This window comes from Callithrix jacchus, chromosome 7 (genome assembly GCF_049354715.1).
Source record: "Callithrix jacchus isolate 240 chromosome 7, calJac240_pri, whole genome shotgun sequence".
Taxonomy (NCBI): domain Eukaryota; kingdom Metazoa; phylum Chordata; class Mammalia; order Primates; family Cebidae; genus Callithrix; species Callithrix jacchus.
In genome coordinates, this window is record NC_133508.1 from 50,178,862 (window position 1) to 50,197,217 (window position 18,356).

Genomic DNA, 18,356 nt, shown 5'->3' on the forward strand with positions numbered 1-18,356 from the left:
AAGGGATCTCAGGAGAGAGGGGAGAGGACCAGTTTACCTTTCTTGTTCAGTGTCTGGTGAATGAATGACTTTATAGTTCTCCGAGGCCTCTGAGAAGAGGCCTTGGGTTTAGCAAGATGGATCAAAGCTGGAGAGGCATTAGCCATTTCTTTGGACTTCATGTGTCTGTAACTGGAACTTCGTTCCTGAAGTGCCTGTGATGACCTGTGTCATGAACTCTTTGGTGTTGAATATGCAGTGCTTCTAGAGGGCTTTGCCTTGATTGAGGTGGCTGGATTTAAAAGAGAACAGGACTGGATAAATGTCCCTCAACAATGCATTTTTAAAATAAGCATTTTTGAAAAACATTTTTACTGTGAAAAATTTTAAATATATCACAGAGAAACAGTATAATGAACCACTATATGCCCAACCCTATAATTCATCACATTTATTTTATGATTTTTTTTTTTTTTTAATTTTATGATTTTTTTCTTTGCTGAAGTATTTTATTTATTTATTGAGACGGAGTCTCACTTTGTCACCCAGGCTGGAGTGCAGTGGCATAATCTCAGCTCACTGCAACCTCTGCCCCCTGATTTCAAGTGATTCTCCTGCCTTAGCCTCCTGAGTAGCTGGGATTATAGCGCCTACCACCATGCCTGGCTAATTTTTTAGTTTAAGGAGAGATGGAGTTTTATCATGTTGGCCAGGCTGGTCTCGAACTCCTGACCTCAAGTGATCCTCCTGCCTCATCCTTCCAAAGTGCTGGGATTACAGGAGTGAGCCACTGCACCCAGCCTGTTGAAGTATTTTAAGGTGAATTCCAGACATATCATTTCAACTCTACATACTTCAGTATTTATTTCTAAAAAATAATGGACATACCACAATGCATTGTCATGTCCAACTAACAAGAATTCCTTGTTATTTTCTGACATTCACCAGTTCATAATCAAATTTCTCTGATTGTCTTAAAAATGCCCTTTTATTGGTGGATTGTGGAGGAATGAATGGTTTAAGAAACTTCTTGCCTTTCTATTCTTTTGGTCTCTGTAATTCAGTAGAATACTGTGCTTTTTGAGCCAAAGTTTTCTCATTTACAAAATAAGGAGAATTAAATAAAATGATGCATGAATTTCTTTTTCTTTCTTTCTTTTTTGAAACAGAGTCTCACTCTGTCGCCCAGACTGGAGTGCAATGGTGTGGTCTTGGCTCACTGCAGCCTCTGCCTCCTGGGTTCAAGGTATTCTCCTGCTTCAGCCTTCTGAGTAGTTGGAACTACCGGCATGTGCCACCACACCCTGCTAATCTTTGTATTTTTAGTAGAGGTGGGATTTTATTATGTTGGTCAGGCTGGTCTCAAACTCTTGGCTTTAGGTGATCTGCCTGCCTTGGCCTCCCATAGTTCTGGGATTACAGGCATGAGCCACTGTGCTGGGCCTGATGCATGAATTATTTGAATCAGGATCCAGAGAAGGTTCCATGTTACATTTGCTCTCATGTCTTTTAAATAATCTCTTTTAATTAAAATATATGTGCTTGCCTCCAACCCTACCACCAGTTGACTTGTTACAGAAGCTGGGTTAGTGCCTTGTAGAGTGTCCCACATTTTATGTTTGTCTGTTTCCTTGTTTGGCTGTTTGACTTCTTTTAATCCTCTATTTTAACAAGTGGATGTTAGCTCTGGAGACCCCATCAGATTCAGTTCAGCTTGGTAAGAACATGCCAGAGGGGCTGCTGAGTGCTTTTCCTCTTGCGTTGAGGGCAGGAGGCATACAGCGTCTGATCATCATTTGTTAGTGACACTAACATTCATGCGAAGAGTTGGTTCAAGTGGTGGTGGTGATTGGATTCCTCTAACCAAAGCGTTTTTAGACCCAGTGTATGTGTTCTTTTGGTTATTAAATGACTAGAGGTTTTCATTATTTTTATTTTTATTTTTTTGAGACAGAGTCTTGCCCTATCACCCAGGCTGGAGTGCCATGGTGCAAACTTGGCTCACTACAACCTCTGCCTCCCGAGTTCAAGTGATTCTTGTGCCTCAGCCTTCCAAATAGCTGGGATTACAGACACATGCCACCATGCCTGACTAATTTTTCTATTTTTAGTAGAGATGGGGTTTCACCATGTTGGCCAGGCTGGTCTGGAATTCCTGACTTCAAGTGATCCTCCCGCCTCTACCTCCTAAGGTGCTGGGATTACAGGTGTGAGCTACTGTGCCTGGCTGACTAGAGGTTTTTAATTCCCGCCATGATGATCTTGCCTTGAGATTCCTTCTGTGTCTGTGTCAGAAATCATATTGCAAGGGAACTGGAGTGCCCACTGCAGTCATTGCTCCAACTGCAATAACCCACTCCTTTTTCTCTGTCTTCTTCTTTATTTATTTTTTATTCTTTTCCACACCCAATAGTAAAGAACCAACCAACTCTGTCTTCTACTATAATGATTTTCCTTCTTCCTTTCCTTCTATTACATTCCTTCTTTCTTTTCCTATTTTTTTTCCCCTCCTGATTACTTATGCACCAAACATTTCCTGAGCACCTGCTTTGTGGTAGGCACTGAAGACAAAGACAAAGGGGTAAAGGCATGGTCTCTGCCATCGGGAAGCAGTGGGTGTGAACTGAAGGTTAAATCTGCTCTCAGTCTTTTCCTCACTCCTTCTTTCTCTTCCATCAACGTTTTGTCCACTGTGATGTTACTCAAAGCAAAAAAAGGTTGTTGAGAACTAACTCAACAAATCCTAGACATGTTAGATCTTTTTGAATAGCTGCAATTGTAGTATTGCATTGTGGAATTTATTTGTTACAAAGAATGCTACTCTCAAGACAGAGGATTTTGTTTTTCTTCTATTTACAGTTGTCTCTAGGAAAGAAAGTCTTTGATTATGGTTTCTAGGTGAAGTCTCAGTTGGTTGATGGTGGGCGCCTATTTGTTCAAAGACAGTAAATAGGATTCTAAATCGTATTTATCATTTTGTTCTGAAAAATTTCTTAAAATGAGACTTACTGTATCTGTTTGAGTTACTATAGAATTGTACAATATTAATGATGAATGCCAAAATGAGAAAAATAGTTTTATAGCGTAAAGCATCTCGTGAACAGAAAATACACAAGGCAAGCATAGGGAAGGCACCATAGACACTGAAATGTAGACTGTCCAGCTCAGTCCCTTTCTTATCCACTCTGTCCTCAGGTCGTGGTTTGTCTGGCTTAGGAAAGCTTAAGTGAAACCGGCATCATTAAAAGCATTACCTTCAAACTTCCCAAGCCTTTTTGCATTTTCCTTGTTCTGCTCTTTTCCTGAAAGATACCTTTTCTCCCCAGTAATATTGGCCTTGTTTTATCTCGTCTGTGTCTAGGTTCATTCACTTTCTCTGGTGCTGAATAAGACAACCAGTGAGCTTGCCAAAGCAAATGTGTCCAAATTAGTAGCACACCTGGAAATGATTGGTAAGTGGTGGGGGGCAGAGGGAAGCAAACTTGCAAATCTGGTCAGCATTTGAACATTGTGATCACAAATTGATTGTCCTCACTTGCTGAGTAAGGAGTAGCAGTGGCTTGATTGTGGTTATTGGTCTGGCCAGGATTCATGTTTGTGGTTCCCAAATGCTGGCTAATGGATCCGAATCATCTGGACAGCTTGTTAAAAGCACAGCTGTTGGCACAGCGTCATCCCTCCTCCTGTCTCTCATCTCCTTCCCAACAATCTGATTGAGTTGGGATGGAGCCTGCTGTCTATCTCTGTTTTCAGCAAACTCTATCCAGGGTGCCCATTTAACTTTTTCTTTGTCCAGATTGGGATATTTTTGAGAGTGAAAGTGGACATCATTAATATAATTACACCTGGAAAACAGGCATACAACAAAGCTGTCTGGAAAACCAGAGGATATGGCTCCATCTAGAGTCATACGCTGGGGGAGCTACCAGTAGAGGGCATGGTGTTAATGCTGGAGGATATTGTAGCAAAGCTGGCATTCTTTATTCTGTGTTTCTGAGATAGGGTCTCGCTTAGTCGCCCAGGCTGGAGTGCAGTGGCGCAATCTCGGTTCACTGCAGCATCCACCTCCTGGATTCAAGTGATTCTCATGCCTCAGCCTTTCAAATAGCTGGAATTACAGGTGCATGCCACCATGCCCAGCTAATTTTTGTATTTTTTGATAGAGATGTATTTCACCATGTTGGCCAGGCTGCTCTCGAACTCCTGACCTCAAGTGATCCTCCTGCCTTTGCCTTCTAAAATGTTGGGATTTCAGGTGTGAGCCACAGCACGTGGCCAGCATTCTCTCCAATGGGACTTTGTAGGTTAAAATTCTTAGTTGAATACAAGTGATCAGCTACATCAGGTCCTACATAGTAGGAGTTTTAAAAAAATAATATTTTAACTTATTATTTTTTTAAACTATAGAGACAAGGTTTCACCATGTTGGCCAGGCTGGTTTCAAACTCCTGGACTCAAGCCATCCATTCACCTTGGCCTCCCAAAGTGCTGGGATTACAGGCGTGAGCCACTGTGCCCAGCCTAAATAGTAGAGATTTATAAAGTGTGAAGTAAAACATTTTTCCTTTTCTAAGTATTGAAGATTACAAAGCTCACATGTTGATGCTGTAGTAAAAACAAGAATGTCTTTTGGGGAAGGAATGAACTGAGGCTGAGGTTTCATGCCTTGTACAATTATTTTAGAAAAACTTCTTAGAGGAGATTGGCTTTTTTTTTTTTTTTCCTACAGCGTATCCCTGTTGTTAATGGTCTTTAAGACTGGTAAAAGCTTGGGTATTTTTGTTAGATGACATTAGGTATCTAAAATAAGTATGCGGCTAGACATTGTGGCTCATACCTATAATCCCAGCACTTTGGGAGGCTAAGGTGGGAGGATTGCCTGAGATTAGGAGTTTGAGAAACATAGTGAGACCTCATCTTTACAAAAAATAGTAAAAATTAACCAGTTGTGGTGGCAAATGCCTGAGACCCAGCTACTCAGGAGGCTGAGGTGGTTGGATTGTTGATCCTGGAAAGTCAAGGCCTGCAGTGAGCCATGATTGTGCCATTGCTCTCTAGCCTTGGTGATAGAGTGAGACCTTGTCTCAAAAAAAAAAATTAATAAATATCTTCGATTCACTGGGAGCTGAACTAGCATGCCAAATATACCTTAGTAATTGTTTTATAATGATAATTATGATAATAAGTTTTGTTTTACAGAGGCAACAGTTCAGAATATTTCTATTTAGTATACATACGGTGTTAAGAATGACTCATTACAGGTTCACATTCTAGTTGTACATGTTTCAGTCACCCCTTCTTTCTTCTTCCAGGAGCTTCACTCATATATCAGAGTAGTTTCAAATTAATGTCTCCAGTGTCTTTCTACCTCATTAATTTTGGTCTTTCATTAAATCACACTAAGACACACTTAATGTTGCTTGAATATGTGACATGTTTCTGACACTTCCTCCTATTCTTTTATCCATACTATGATTAATAGACCTAATGTTTCACTAATTCTAGTTAGCGGTCTCATCTCAGAAAGCATCAAGTTTCTGTCTGTATTTAATTATCCTTTAAATGCGTGATGTTGCTATATTATTTCACTTTCTTCTTGTTTGTTTTTTTTTTTTGCATTGAGACTTTGTTTTAAATATTGCATAAAATATTTTTCTGGATATATTGGAATATGAAAATTTGCTTTCAATGTTTATTTTGATTACAAAGTGAAAAGTCTGAGGTATGTGTATACCAGCTTTTGTTCCAGACATATTTAAGTTGTATGACAAAAAAAGATACATAGTAACATGATCTAATCTTAACATCCATAGAGGGAGACCTGGCCTTACAGGGCAGCATTGGGAGTCTGTCTCTAAGTGACCTCACGTCCCATGGAGAGTTCTACAGAGAACGGTTCACTACAAGTGGAGAAGAAGCACTTATCTTCCAGACTTTTAAGTAAAAATGTTGACTTGATATTTTATCATAATACTTGCTGTTTCAAATTTTTGTTGGCCAATGAAGAAAACTTAAAAAAAAAATTTACCTTCTTAGACGTGAAATTGAGAAGTTACGATTGTGAGGAGTTTTTCCTGACTTACATTACATTTCATTAAAATGGATCTGTGTTGAAGCGGGCTACTTAAAGCTTCAAAAACAGATGGAGTATAGGTTAGGTGCAGTGGGTCACGCCTGTAATTGAAGCTCTTTGGGAGGCCAAGGCAGATGGATTGCTCAAAGCCAAGAGTTTGAGACCACCCAGGGCAATATAGTGAGACGCTGACTCTTATAGAAGCAAAAAATTATCTGGGTATGGTGGTATGTACCTGTAGTTCTAGCTACTTGAGAGGCTGAGGTGGAAGGATCCCTTGATCCCAGGAGTTGGAGGCTGCAGTGAGCCATGATTGTGCTACTGCACTTCCGCCTGGGTGATGGAGGGAGGCCTTGTCTCAAAACCCTAGATAGGGTATGATTGAACAATTCTGATTATTAAAAGCCCTGGGCTCTCATGCTGGTTTTCCACAAACTTGCTGTGTGTCCTGAGATAAGTCACGTAGTCTTCATGCATCAGTTTTTCTATGTATATATTAAGGGGACTGAAATCATTAGAACATTTCTAAGCTTCCATGTAGCTCTAAAAGTTCTAGAATGATTTCAGCTTCAGAAGGTTGTTGATGATATGAGTGTTCATTATGCATTTTTGTTTATCCTCTATATATTCTGATTTAATTGGTCTAGGGCCATGCTCAGTCTCTCTCTCTTTTTTTTGAGTTGAGGTCTCATTCTGTCACCTAGACTGGAGTGCAGTGGTATGTCATCTCAGCTCACTGCAACCTCTGCCTTCCCATTCTCAAGTGATTCTCCCACCTCAGCCTTCTGCGTAGCTGGGACCACAGGCATGCACCACCATACCCTGCTACTTTTTTGTATTTTTGATAAAGGTGGGGTTTCACCATGTTGCCCAGGCTGGTCTCAAGCTCCTGAGCTTAGGTAATCTACGCACCTCGGCGTCCCAAAGTGTTGGGATTACAAGTGTGAGCCACCATGCCCGGCCAGTTTTTTTTTTTTTCTTTTTTTAAACATGCTAATGTTCAGCTAAGGTTGAGAAAAACTGTTCCAAAAAGGTGTCTGAGGACTTTTTCATTTTTAGGGGAGTTATATTATACCCTACTGAGAATTGATTTGTTTATAATATGTACCTTGGTGTCATGACTCTAAAATAAATGAGATAATTAATGTAAAACTCTTAATTTTCTGCCTAGTACAAAATAAGGACTCAGCGATGTTGGTTGACTGTGTCCTATATAATAATGTCTTTATGGCATCATGCTCTTTTTGAGACGGAGTTTCGCTCTTGTTGCTCATGCTGGAGTGCAATGGCGCAATCATGGCTCACCTCAGCCTCTGCCTCCTGGGTTCAAGAGATATTTCTGCCTCAGCATCCTGAGTAGCTGGGGTTATAAGCATGTGCCACCATGCCCAGCTAATTTTGTATTTTTAGTAGAGATGGGGTTTCTCCATCTTGGTCAGGCTGATATTGAACTCCCGACATCAGGTGATCCGCCCACCTCAGCCTCCCAAAGTGCTGGGATTACAGGCGTGAGCCACCACGTCTGTGGGAAGTCTTCTAATTTATCTTTGAAGATGGATTCCAGAACTCTTTGACTTATATTCTACTGAAGTAAAAAGATACCTTTCTGCCTCCAGAAGATAGTTTTTCCCAGAAACATTGATTCTGATGCCTAATTTTCTTTACTTATTGATTCATGGCCTTATTTTTATTGTTTTTCTCACTCATATCCTCACCATCTTTGCCAGGAACACAGTGAGCAGGAATACTTACCTTAAAGGCAGGGAAAAGAGGCAGGGAGAAAGGTCAGAGCCTCAGGTGGCCTCTGCGTGTGACCTCAGTGCTAGAGCTGTCCACCTGTTTATACTCTTGGCTACCACACCTGTATCCCATCACAGAAGCTTACAAAGGGAGTAATTATTAGAGTTTGCTTTGTAAAGCCTAAGTTTGGATTTCTATTTAATAGCTAAAGCTGTTTTTAGGGAGGCCCCTAAATCAACCTGAGTTTCTGTGAAATACTAATTTGTGTCTTGTTATCTGAGTCACATTTTTATCCTGATTCTCAGATATGGACGGCCTGACCCTCTGCTCCGGAGAGAACATGACATTCGCGTGAGCCTCCAGATGGCCTCTGTGCAGTATGTGCATACTCAGCGTTTCCAGGCAGAGGTGGTGGCCTTCATTCAGCATTTCACTCAGCTGCAAGATGTCTTAGGGCGCCAGCGAGCTGCTATTGAGGGGCAGACGGTAGGTAGCCTGGGTTTCTCCAGGCTGCTTTTCCAGTTTGATCAATAGAACTTTTAGGCCTCTAGAGATAAATCTGGAGGATTAAAGGTAATTTATCCTTGCTAATATGTTCTTCATATAGATTAACTACAGAAATCTTTGTGTAATTGGAGAGCTTTATTCCTTATTTATTGTATCTTACTTAAATTACCTTTAAAGTTTAGCTTTTGCTTTCTGTAAAAAGGTAAGGGAGATTTACAAAGAACACTTAAGACTTCTGTTCCCTTTTTAGGACTTTAGTGGGGATGTTTCTTTCGGAAAGTGGTAGGATTTTTTCTAAATGCAGTAGATCAGGAGTTCCAAACTGAGTTCATGGCACCTGTGGTGTCCTGGTAGTTTATTCATGGCACATCCTGGGCCAAAAGAAACACCTAATGGTATTCCCACTTACAAAGTAAGTCAGTCTAAACAGCTTAACAAGTACATATGTCCCAACAACTTAGTAGGTGTTTGAAAAAATCATAACACGTAAATGGAAAGAATAATATTTTATTTCATTCTTGAATAACCGTAATGACTGGTAGGGGGTATGTGCCTCTTGGGCACTGTGTAACTTCTCAAACTTGGAATCGGGTTGGACATTACAACCCTCCCTTCCTGTCCACATTTATCTTCTTTTTTAAATTTAAAAAAATTTTTTTTATGAGATCTTTTGCATTGACACATTAATTTTCTTACGGTACTTGCTTTTTATCACAGCAACTGCTGAAGACTGAGCTTCACAAAGTTAAGACCTTACTGAAAGGAGTATGGCATGCTCTGTTATTGAATGTGAACTACCACAGCGACTAGTCAGTGCAGTGTCTGGCAGATGTTGTTTTTCCTTCAAAAATTTAAAATGTCCTGGCAGTGCCAACCTTTCACCACCCTGTGGTGTCTCAGTGCAGTTTGGGAACCACAGAAAATAACAATGTACTTTCATAAAAACATGTTATTTTTCCTTTTTTATTTATTTTATTTTATTTTATTTCATTTTTTTTGAGACAGAGTTTCGCTCTTGTTACCCAGGCTGGAGTGCAATGGCGTGATATCGGCTCACCACAACCTCCGCCTCCTGGGTTCAGGCAATTCTCTTGCCTCAGCCTCCTGAGTAGCCGGGATTACAGGCACGCGCCACCATGCCCAGCTAATTTTTTGTATATTCAGTAGAGATGGGGTTTCACCTTGTTGACCAGGATGGTCTCGATCTCTTGATCTCATGATCCACCCACCTCGGCCTCCCAAAGTGCTGGGATTACAGGCTTGAGTTACCACGCCCGGCCTATTTTTCCTTTTTTTAAAAAACTTTATGGCTGGGGGTGGTGGCTCATACCTGTATTTCCAGCACTTTGAGGGTCGAGGCGGGCAGATCACTCGAGCTCAGGAGTTTGAGACCAGCCTGGGCAACATGGTGGAACCTTGTCTCTCCAAAAAATACAGAAATTAGCCAGGCATGGTGGCATGTGCCTGTAGTACCAGCTACTTGGGAAGCTGAGGTGGAAGGATGACTAGAGCCTTGGAGGTCGAAGTTGCAGTGAACCGAGATCGTGCCACTGCATTTCAGCATTGGTGACAGAGCCAGACCTTGCCTCAAAACAACAACAACAAAACCCACAACTTTATTGGGTAAAAAAAATGATAATTTAATAAATACTGTCTTTATAGTGGCAATGGCAATCTTTTTTTAAATTACATTTTAATTTAAATAGAAAGTGTTTGACTATTTTAGATATTGATTTGGTACAGTAGCAAAGTGAAAAAGGGCATTTGGAGAAAAGGCTCCTCAATTACTTTCTCCAGCCATCTAGTTTCTCTCCCAGGGAGCAACGAGTGCTGACAGTTTCATGTGTATCTTCCAGGGAATGTGTTTTTAAAAATTATAAAAGTAGCATAATCAAATTGTAGAAAATCTGGAAAAAAGAATCATGCTGGTATCTCTGCACCATAGCATGTTTTAATTTGTTTCTGTTGTTTTCTTTCTACACATTTTTCTGTGAATTTACTCATGGAATATATAACCGATTTTTCTTTCTATAAAAACTAAAAAAAAAAAAAAAAAAAGTGTTTTACTCCTGTAAAAGATTATCTGTAGCATGTTTGTTATGAAGTATAATAAGATGAACATCCGTGAACCCACCTCTAAACTGAAAATTAAAATATCAGGAAGACAGCTGCCTGGATATGCTGTGTTCCTTCCCTATCTTGTTCCCCTGTCAATTCTTCACATAACTACTCTGGTGATTTTTGGGTCTATAAGTCCCTTTAAAATTAAAAAGAAAAAATTCCCAAATAGTATCTTTTGCTTTGCTTGTGATCTTTATAAAAATGGTATTAAACTGTATTTAATGTGTCATGACTTCCTTTTTATCCCTGCTTAGTGTGTTTGTAAGATTCATTCATATTGTTACATACGATAGCATTTACTTTCACCGTTGCATTTCATTCTGTGTTTAACGTGATTTATCCATTTTCCTTTTGAATATTTGGGTTGTTTACAGGGTTTTGCTCTTGTGGGCTGTGACTCCTAATGCCCATGTTTGAGACCTTCTCTGATCTCTGAGATACTTAGCAGTGGAATTACTAAGCCACAGGGTATGCGCACAGTTATCTTCACTAGCTAAAGCCACATCATTTTCCAAAACAGCTGTCTCAGTTATAGTCTCCCATCAGCAATGTATAAGAATTTCTTTTAATTCATATCCTTCCCAATACTCTTATAGTTGGACTTATTTGATATAAAATGATATACATTTATGGTTTGCATATGCTTTTATAGAATAATTTAGATTGAGAAATAGCATACAGTGTATAAACTATGTAAAACACAGTAATTTTATACATGCACTTTTAGAATCCAGCTATTTTTCCTAGCCTTTTTTAGAATCTTTTTTCATCTTGCGTTGCATTTTTCATAGGTAGCCTATGTAGTAACTATATAATCTATTAGCTTAACCATTTTCCTGTTTTTAACATTTAAATTGCTTTCAGCTTTTCATTCTTATGACTAATGCTTCTGTGAATATCTATAGAAGTGAAGGGTTTTTTTTTTGTTTTTGAATTGTATTTATAGGACTGATTCCTATAAATGGTATTGTTTTATCAAAGCGATGAGTATTTTTGTGACTTAATACAACTCTGCTAAATGTCTTCTGTTGGAATTGTGATGTGCATTTAAAACAATTATTTCTACATGTGCGGTTTAAACAGTAGTAAGCCTTATGTTGGTGAGTCATATGGGTTAGGAAATGAGATGCGTGTACATTACTGAGTAATTGGGTTTAGCTTCCTGGGTTAAGCAGAGAACAGTAAGTCTCTTAAGTTTTGCTTTATCAAATTATATAAGACAAGTAGGAGGTTAAAGGAATGTCTTTCTATTTTGAACATGTTAAATATGTAGGTTTTGAAGAAAAGCTGATCTTCTCAAGAATGTTTAATTCCAGGTGTTTGAATTAGGTTTATAGACAGCTAAGATCTACTTTTATTTGCCTATAAGGTGAAGAGGCCATTTGGTTTGAAGTTTAAATTCCTTTCACCTTGCATTGGTGACACGTGTTTTTGACGTGTAGCTGGATTTTTATTCCTACGTTTTCTGAGGTCTATAAATAATGATTCGGTGAGACTTTGAATTTCTTTTTATTCTTGATGTTTCAAATTATAAGAGTATCAGTTGTACCTGACATGTTTGGCCAAATATAAATTATTTCCCTTATGTTTTACCCCAGAAGTATGATGCAGTTTTCCTGTGCCTTCCACTTCACATGTAATCTCTTATGTTGGTTACACTTCTTCATTCACTTATCAGCTGGTATTGCACAGTAATACTGCATCTCAGAAATCTTGGGACAAATATTTTGAGTCTAGGTTTTGCCACCATAAGCTGTGTGACCATCAGGGAGTATTTTTCTTAACTCTTCTTCACTTGATTCACTTATAGTAGGAATACGGAGATAGCAGAAATAAGTAGCCTGTACATTTGTCAATTCTTAGTTATATTAATGATGTTTTGGAGTTTTCAAAGTCCTTTCCTGTCCATTATCTCATTTGATCCTTACAACAACTCTGTTTGTTCATTTCTTCAGTAATTTCAGAGTGAATGTGTCATGCAACTTGCCAGGTGCTAGGAACATAGTGGAAAACAAGAAAGATTAGGCCATTGCCTTCATGGAGTATATATTTAAGTGGGATGATATAGTCAAGGAAAAAAAGATAATTAGTTATAATACCTAATGAAGGGTTGGTTGGCAGATGTGTTACTTTCATTTTATAGGTGAGGAAACATTGTCAGCTCTTAACCTTGGTTGTCTGGCTCATGATTCAGTATTTTTTTTCCATTAACATGTAACTGAATGCCTGTTAAAGATGTAAGTGCTTGGGCCAGGTGCCGTGGGTCACACCTGTAATCCTAGCACTTTGGGAGGCCGAGGTGGGTGGATCACCTGTCAGGAGTTCAAGACCAGCCTGGCCATCATGGTGAAACCTCATCTTATAAAAAAAAAAAAAATTAAAAAAAAAAAAAAAGATGTAAGTGCTCATCAGGATGCCTGTATACATAAAAATACATGGCTATGTGTATAGGTAATAAAGACCAAAAGGATATGGTGTTGATGTGATAATAATAAGAGCTGCTACATTTTCACTCAGTTTTTGAGTGTATTGTCTCATTTAATCCTTATGCCTCTTTGAGGTAGGGCTTAGGGCTTATTCCTATTCTATAGATAAGGAAACTGAGGCACAGAGACTTTAATGACTTAACCAAGATAACCAAGCTAATAAGTGGCCAGGGGTTTATTAGTTTTATCTTTTAAAATAACCAACTTATTCAGGCCTGTATTGCCCAGGCCTACTCTCAGCAAATATACCACCTGTTCTTATAAAGAATGTATGTTCTGGGCTGGGCACTGTGGCTCACCCCGTAATCCCAGCACTTTGGGAGGCTGAGACAGATTGATCACATGAGGCCAGGAGTTTGAGACCAGCCTGGACAACACGGTGAAACCCCATCTCTACTAAAAATACAAAAAATAGCTGGGTGTTGTGGTGCGTGCCTGTTATCCCAGCTATGTGGGAGGCTGAGGCATGAGGATCTCACTTGAGCCCAGGAGGCAGAGACTGCAGTGAGCTGAAATTCTGCCACTGTACTCTAGCCTGGACAATACAGCAAGACTCTGTCTCAAAAAAAAAAAAAACAACAACTCCGGAGTGCAGTTCCCATTGAGAGCAACGCAGAGGACCAGTGATTGCCACATTTCCAACTGTGGTACCAGGTGCATCTCAACCAGGGACTGGCTGGACAGTGGGTATAGCCCAAGGAGGGCAAGCCAAGGCAGGGTGGGGCACTGCCTCATCCAGGAAGTGCAGCGGATCAGAGGACCGCCCCCTACCGAAAGGAGGCCATTGGTGGCTTTTCTGGCCACTCTGGCAATCTGGTTCAGATACTGCACTTCTCCTGCAGTCTTTATGGCCCACAGACCAGGAGATTTCCCACTGGCCGACAAGCACTGCGAGTTTCCAGCACAAAAACCTTTACAAATCTGGGCAGCTGTTTTAACTGGTGCCTGGAATGCCTGTGAGACAGAGCCACACATTCCCCTGAAAAAGAAGGGGCTGAAGGCAGGGAGCCAGGTGATCTGGCTCAGTGGGTCCCACCCTACAAAGACCAGCAATCTGAAATGCACTGGCTTGAGAATTTCTTAGCCAGTGCAGCAGTTTGAACTCGACCTGGGATGGTTGAGCTCCGTTGGGGGAAGGGTCTCTGCCATTACCAAGGCTTACCAAGGCAATCTGCCTTTACTGAAACAGTTCTAACCTTACCTGTATAAACAAAACTACAAGGACGTTTACACAGCAGCTGGACAGAGGCTGCAGTAGCTCAGCAATTCTTCTGCAGGCAGACTGTGACTAGACTTCCTCCTTGCTGGGCAAGGCATTTCTGAAAAAAGGCAGCAGCACATTAGGGACTTATAAATAAAGCCCCACCTTCCCAGAACAGAGCACCTGGGAAAAGAGGTGGTTCTGAGTTCCACTGCAGCAGACTTAAACGTCTCTGCCCAGCAGCTCTGGACAGAACAGTGGAGCTCCCAGCATAGCAATTGAGCTCTGAAGGGACAGACTGCCTCCTCAATCAGCTCCCTGACCCCCATATATCCAAAGATGCACCTCATAAAGGAGAACTCTGGCTGATATCTGGTGGGTACCCTTCTGGGATGAAGATACCAGAAGAAGGGGCAGACAGCAACCCTTACTATTCTGCAGCCCCTGCAGGTGATTCCCAGGCAAGCAGGGTCTGGAGTGGACCTCCAGCAGTCCTGCAGCAGGAGGCCTGTTAGAAGGAAAACTAAAAAACAGAAAAGAATAGCTTCAACATCAACAGAGAGGACATCCACTCAGACTCCATCCAAAAGTTGCCAACTTCAAAGACCAAAGGTAGATAAATCCATGAAGATGGGAAGAAACCAGCAAAAAAAGGATGAAATCAGCAAAAACCAGAATGCCTGTCTTCCAAGGGATCACAACTCCTGACCAGCAAGGCAACAAAACTGGATGGAATGTGAGTTTGATGAATTGGCAGAAGCAAGCTTGAGAAGGTGAATAATAACAAACTTCTCTGAGCTAAAGGAACATGTTCTAACCCAATGCAAAGAAACTAAGAACCTTGAAAAAAGGTTAGAAATGCTAACTAGAATAGCAGCTTAGAGGAGAACATAAACAACTTGATAGAGCTGAAAAACACAGCACAAGAACTGCGTGAAGCATCCACAAGATTCAATAGCAGAATTGATCAAGTAGAGAAAAGGATATCAGAGATTGAAGACCAACTCAATGAAATAGAATGAGAAGGCAAGATTAGAGAAAGAAGAGTGAAAAGAAATGAACAAAGCCTCCAAGAAACACGGGATTATGGGAAAAGACCTAATCTGTGTTTGATCAGTGTACCTGAATGTGACAGGGAGAATAAGTCTAAGCTGAAAAACACTCTTCAGGTTATTATCCAGGAGAACTTCTCCAACCTAGCAAGTCAGGTCAGCATTCAAATCCAGGAAATACAGAGAACACCACAAAGATATTCCTCGAGAAGAGCAACCCCAAGGCATATAATTGTCAGATTCACCAGGGTTGAAATGAAGGAAAAAATGCTAAGGGCAGCCAGAGAGAAAGGTCAGGTTACCCACAAAGGGAAGCCCATCAGACTCATAGTGGATCTCTCAGCAGAAACCCTGCAAGCCAGAAGAGTGTGGGGGCTGATATTTAACATCCTTAAAGAAAAGAATTTTCAACCCAGAAATTTCATATCCATCCAAACTAGGCTTCATAAGTGAAGGAGAAATAAAATCCTTTACGGACAAACAATTGCTGAGAGATTTTGTCACCACCAGGCCTGGCTTACAAGAGCTTCTGAAGGAAGCACTAAACATGGAAAGGAATAACCAGTACCAGCCACTGCAAAAATGTACCAAATGGTAAAGACCATTGACACAATGAAGAAACTGCATCAACTAATGAGCAAAACAACCAGCTACATCAAAATGTCAGGATCATACTCGCACATAACAATATTAACCTTAAATGTAAACAGGCTAAATGCCCAATCAAAAGACACAGACTGGCAAATTGGATAAAAAGTCAAGACCTGGGCTGGGCGCGGTGGCTCACGCCTGTAATCCCAGCACTTTGGGAGGCCGAGTCGGGTGGATCACAAGGTCAAGAGATCGAGACCATCCTGGCCAACATAGTGAAACCCCGTCTCTACTAAATACAAAAGAATTTAGCCAGGCATGGTGGCACATGCCTGTAATCCCAGCTACTTGTGAGGCTGAGACAGTAGAATCGTTTGAACCTAGGAGGCAGAGGTTGCGGTGAGCCAAGAATGCGCCACTGCACTCCAGCCTGGGTAACAAGAGCGAAACTCCGTCTCAAAAAAAAAAAAAAGTCAAGACCCATCGGTGTGCTATATTCAGGAGACCCATCTCATGTGCAAAGACAAACATAGACTCAAAATAAAGAGATGGAGGAAATTTTACCAAGCAAATGAAGAGCAAAAAACAAGGGTTGTAATCCTAGTCTCTGATAAAACGAACTTTAAACCAGCAAAGATCAAAAGAGACACAGAAGGGCATTACATAGTGGTAAAAGGATCAATGTAACAAGAAGAGCTAACTATCCTAAATATATATGCACTCAATACAGGAGCAACCAAATACATAAAGCAAGTTCTTAACAACCTACAAAGAGACTTAGACTCCCACACAATGATAGTGGGAGACTTTAACACTTCATTGTCAATATTATATCAACGAGACAGGAAATTAACAAGGATATCCAGGACTTGAACTCAGATCTGGACCAAGTGGACCTAATAGACATCTACAGAACTCTCTACCCTAAATCCACAGAGTATACATTTTTCTCAGCATCACATCACACCTACTCTAAAACTGACCACATAATTGGAAGTAAATCTCTCCTCAGCAAATGGAAAAGAACAGAAATCATAACAGCCAGTCTCTCAGACCACAGTGCAATCAAATTAGAACTCAGGATTAAAAAACTCACTAAAGATTGCACACCTACATGGAACTGCATACCTACCTGGAAACTGTACAACCTGCTCCTGAATGACTACTGGATAAATAATGAAATGAAGGCAGAAATAAAAATGTTCTTCAAAACCAGTGAAAATGAAGACACACAATGTACCGGAATCTCTGGGACACATTTAAAGCAGTGTCTAGAGGGAAATTTATAGCACTAAATGCCCATATGAGAAGTGAGGAAAGATCTAAAATTGACACCCTATTGTCAAAATTAAAAGAGCTACAGGAGCAAGATTAAACAAATTCAAAGCTAGCAGAAGACAAGAAATAATTAAAATCAGAGCAGAACTGAAGGAGATAGAGACACAAAAAACCCTTCAAAAAAAAATAAATCTAGGAGCTGGTTTTTTGAAAAGATCAACAAAATAGATAGACTGCTAACTAGACTGATAGAAAAGAAGAATTGAATAAATGCAATACAAATGATAAAGAGGGTATCACCACTGATCTGACAGAAATACAGTCTACTATCAGAGATTACTACAAACAACTCTATGCACTTAAACCAGTATATTTAGAAGAAATGGATAAATTCATGGACGCTTACACCCTCCCAAGACTAAATCAGGAATAAGTTGAATCCCTGAATAGACCAATAACAAGGTCTGAAGTAGAGGCATCAATTAATAGCCTACCAACCAAAAAAAAGTCCAGGTCCAGATGGGTTCACAGCTGAATTCTACCAGATGTACAAAGAGGAACTGGTACCATTCCTTCTGAAATTATTCCAAACAATACAAAAAGAGAGAATCCTCCCAGTTCATTTTATGAGACCAACATCATCCTGATACCAAAACCTGGCAGAGATACAACTGAAAAAGAAAACTTCAGGCCAGTAGCCATGAACATTGATGCAAAAAATCTTCAATAAAATACTGGCAAACCGAATGCAACAGTACATTAAAAAACTTATCCATCGCAATCAAGTAGGCTTCATCCCGGGAATGCAAGGCTGGTTCAACATATGCAAATCTGTAAATGTAATCCATCACATAAACAGAACCAATGACAAAAACTGGATGATTATTTTAATAGATGCAGAGAAGGCCTTCCACAAAATCCAACAGCCCTTTATGCTAAAAATTCTTAATAAACTAGGTATCAGTGGAACATATCTCAAAATAAAAGCTTTTTATGACAAACCCACAGCCAATATCATACTGAATGGGCAAAAATTGGAAGCATTCCCTTTGAAAACTGGCACTAGACAAGTGTGCCCTCTCTCACCACTCCTATTCAACATAGTACTGGAAGTTCAAGCCAGAGCAATCAGGCCAGGAAAAGAAATATAGGGTATTCAGTTGGGAAAACAGAAAGTCAAATTGTCTCTATTTGCAGATGACATGATTGTATATTTAGAAGACCCTATCATCTTAGCCCAAAATCTCCTTGAGGTGATAAGCAACTTCAGCAAAGTCTCAGGATACAAAATCAGTGTGCAAAAATCACAGGCATTCCTATATACCAGT

At 40.1% G+C, this 18,356-nt stretch overlaps 1 protein-coding gene across 13 annotated transcripts in view; it reads left to right on the forward strand.

Annotated features, from left to right (window-relative positions):
- VPS13D (vacuolar protein sorting 13 homolog D) overlaps nt 1-18,356 on the forward strand; it is a 315,484-nt gene that overhangs the window by 69,938 nt on the left and 227,190 nt on the right. For all 13 annotated transcript variants that reach the window (XR_013519796.1, XR_013519795.1, XR_013519794.1 and 10 more), the window contains 3 exons: nt 3,341-3,431; nt 5,793-5,919; nt 8,098-8,278. Coding sequence is in view for 10 of the 13 variants with exons in the window: in XM_035307776.3 (XP_035163667.3) it covers nt 3,341-3,431; nt 5,793-5,919; nt 8,098-8,278 (399 nt within the window). In the remaining 3 variants the exon portion in view is untranslated. The remainder of the gene's footprint in view (nt 1-3,340; nt 3,432-5,792; nt 5,920-8,097; nt 8,279-18,356) is intronic.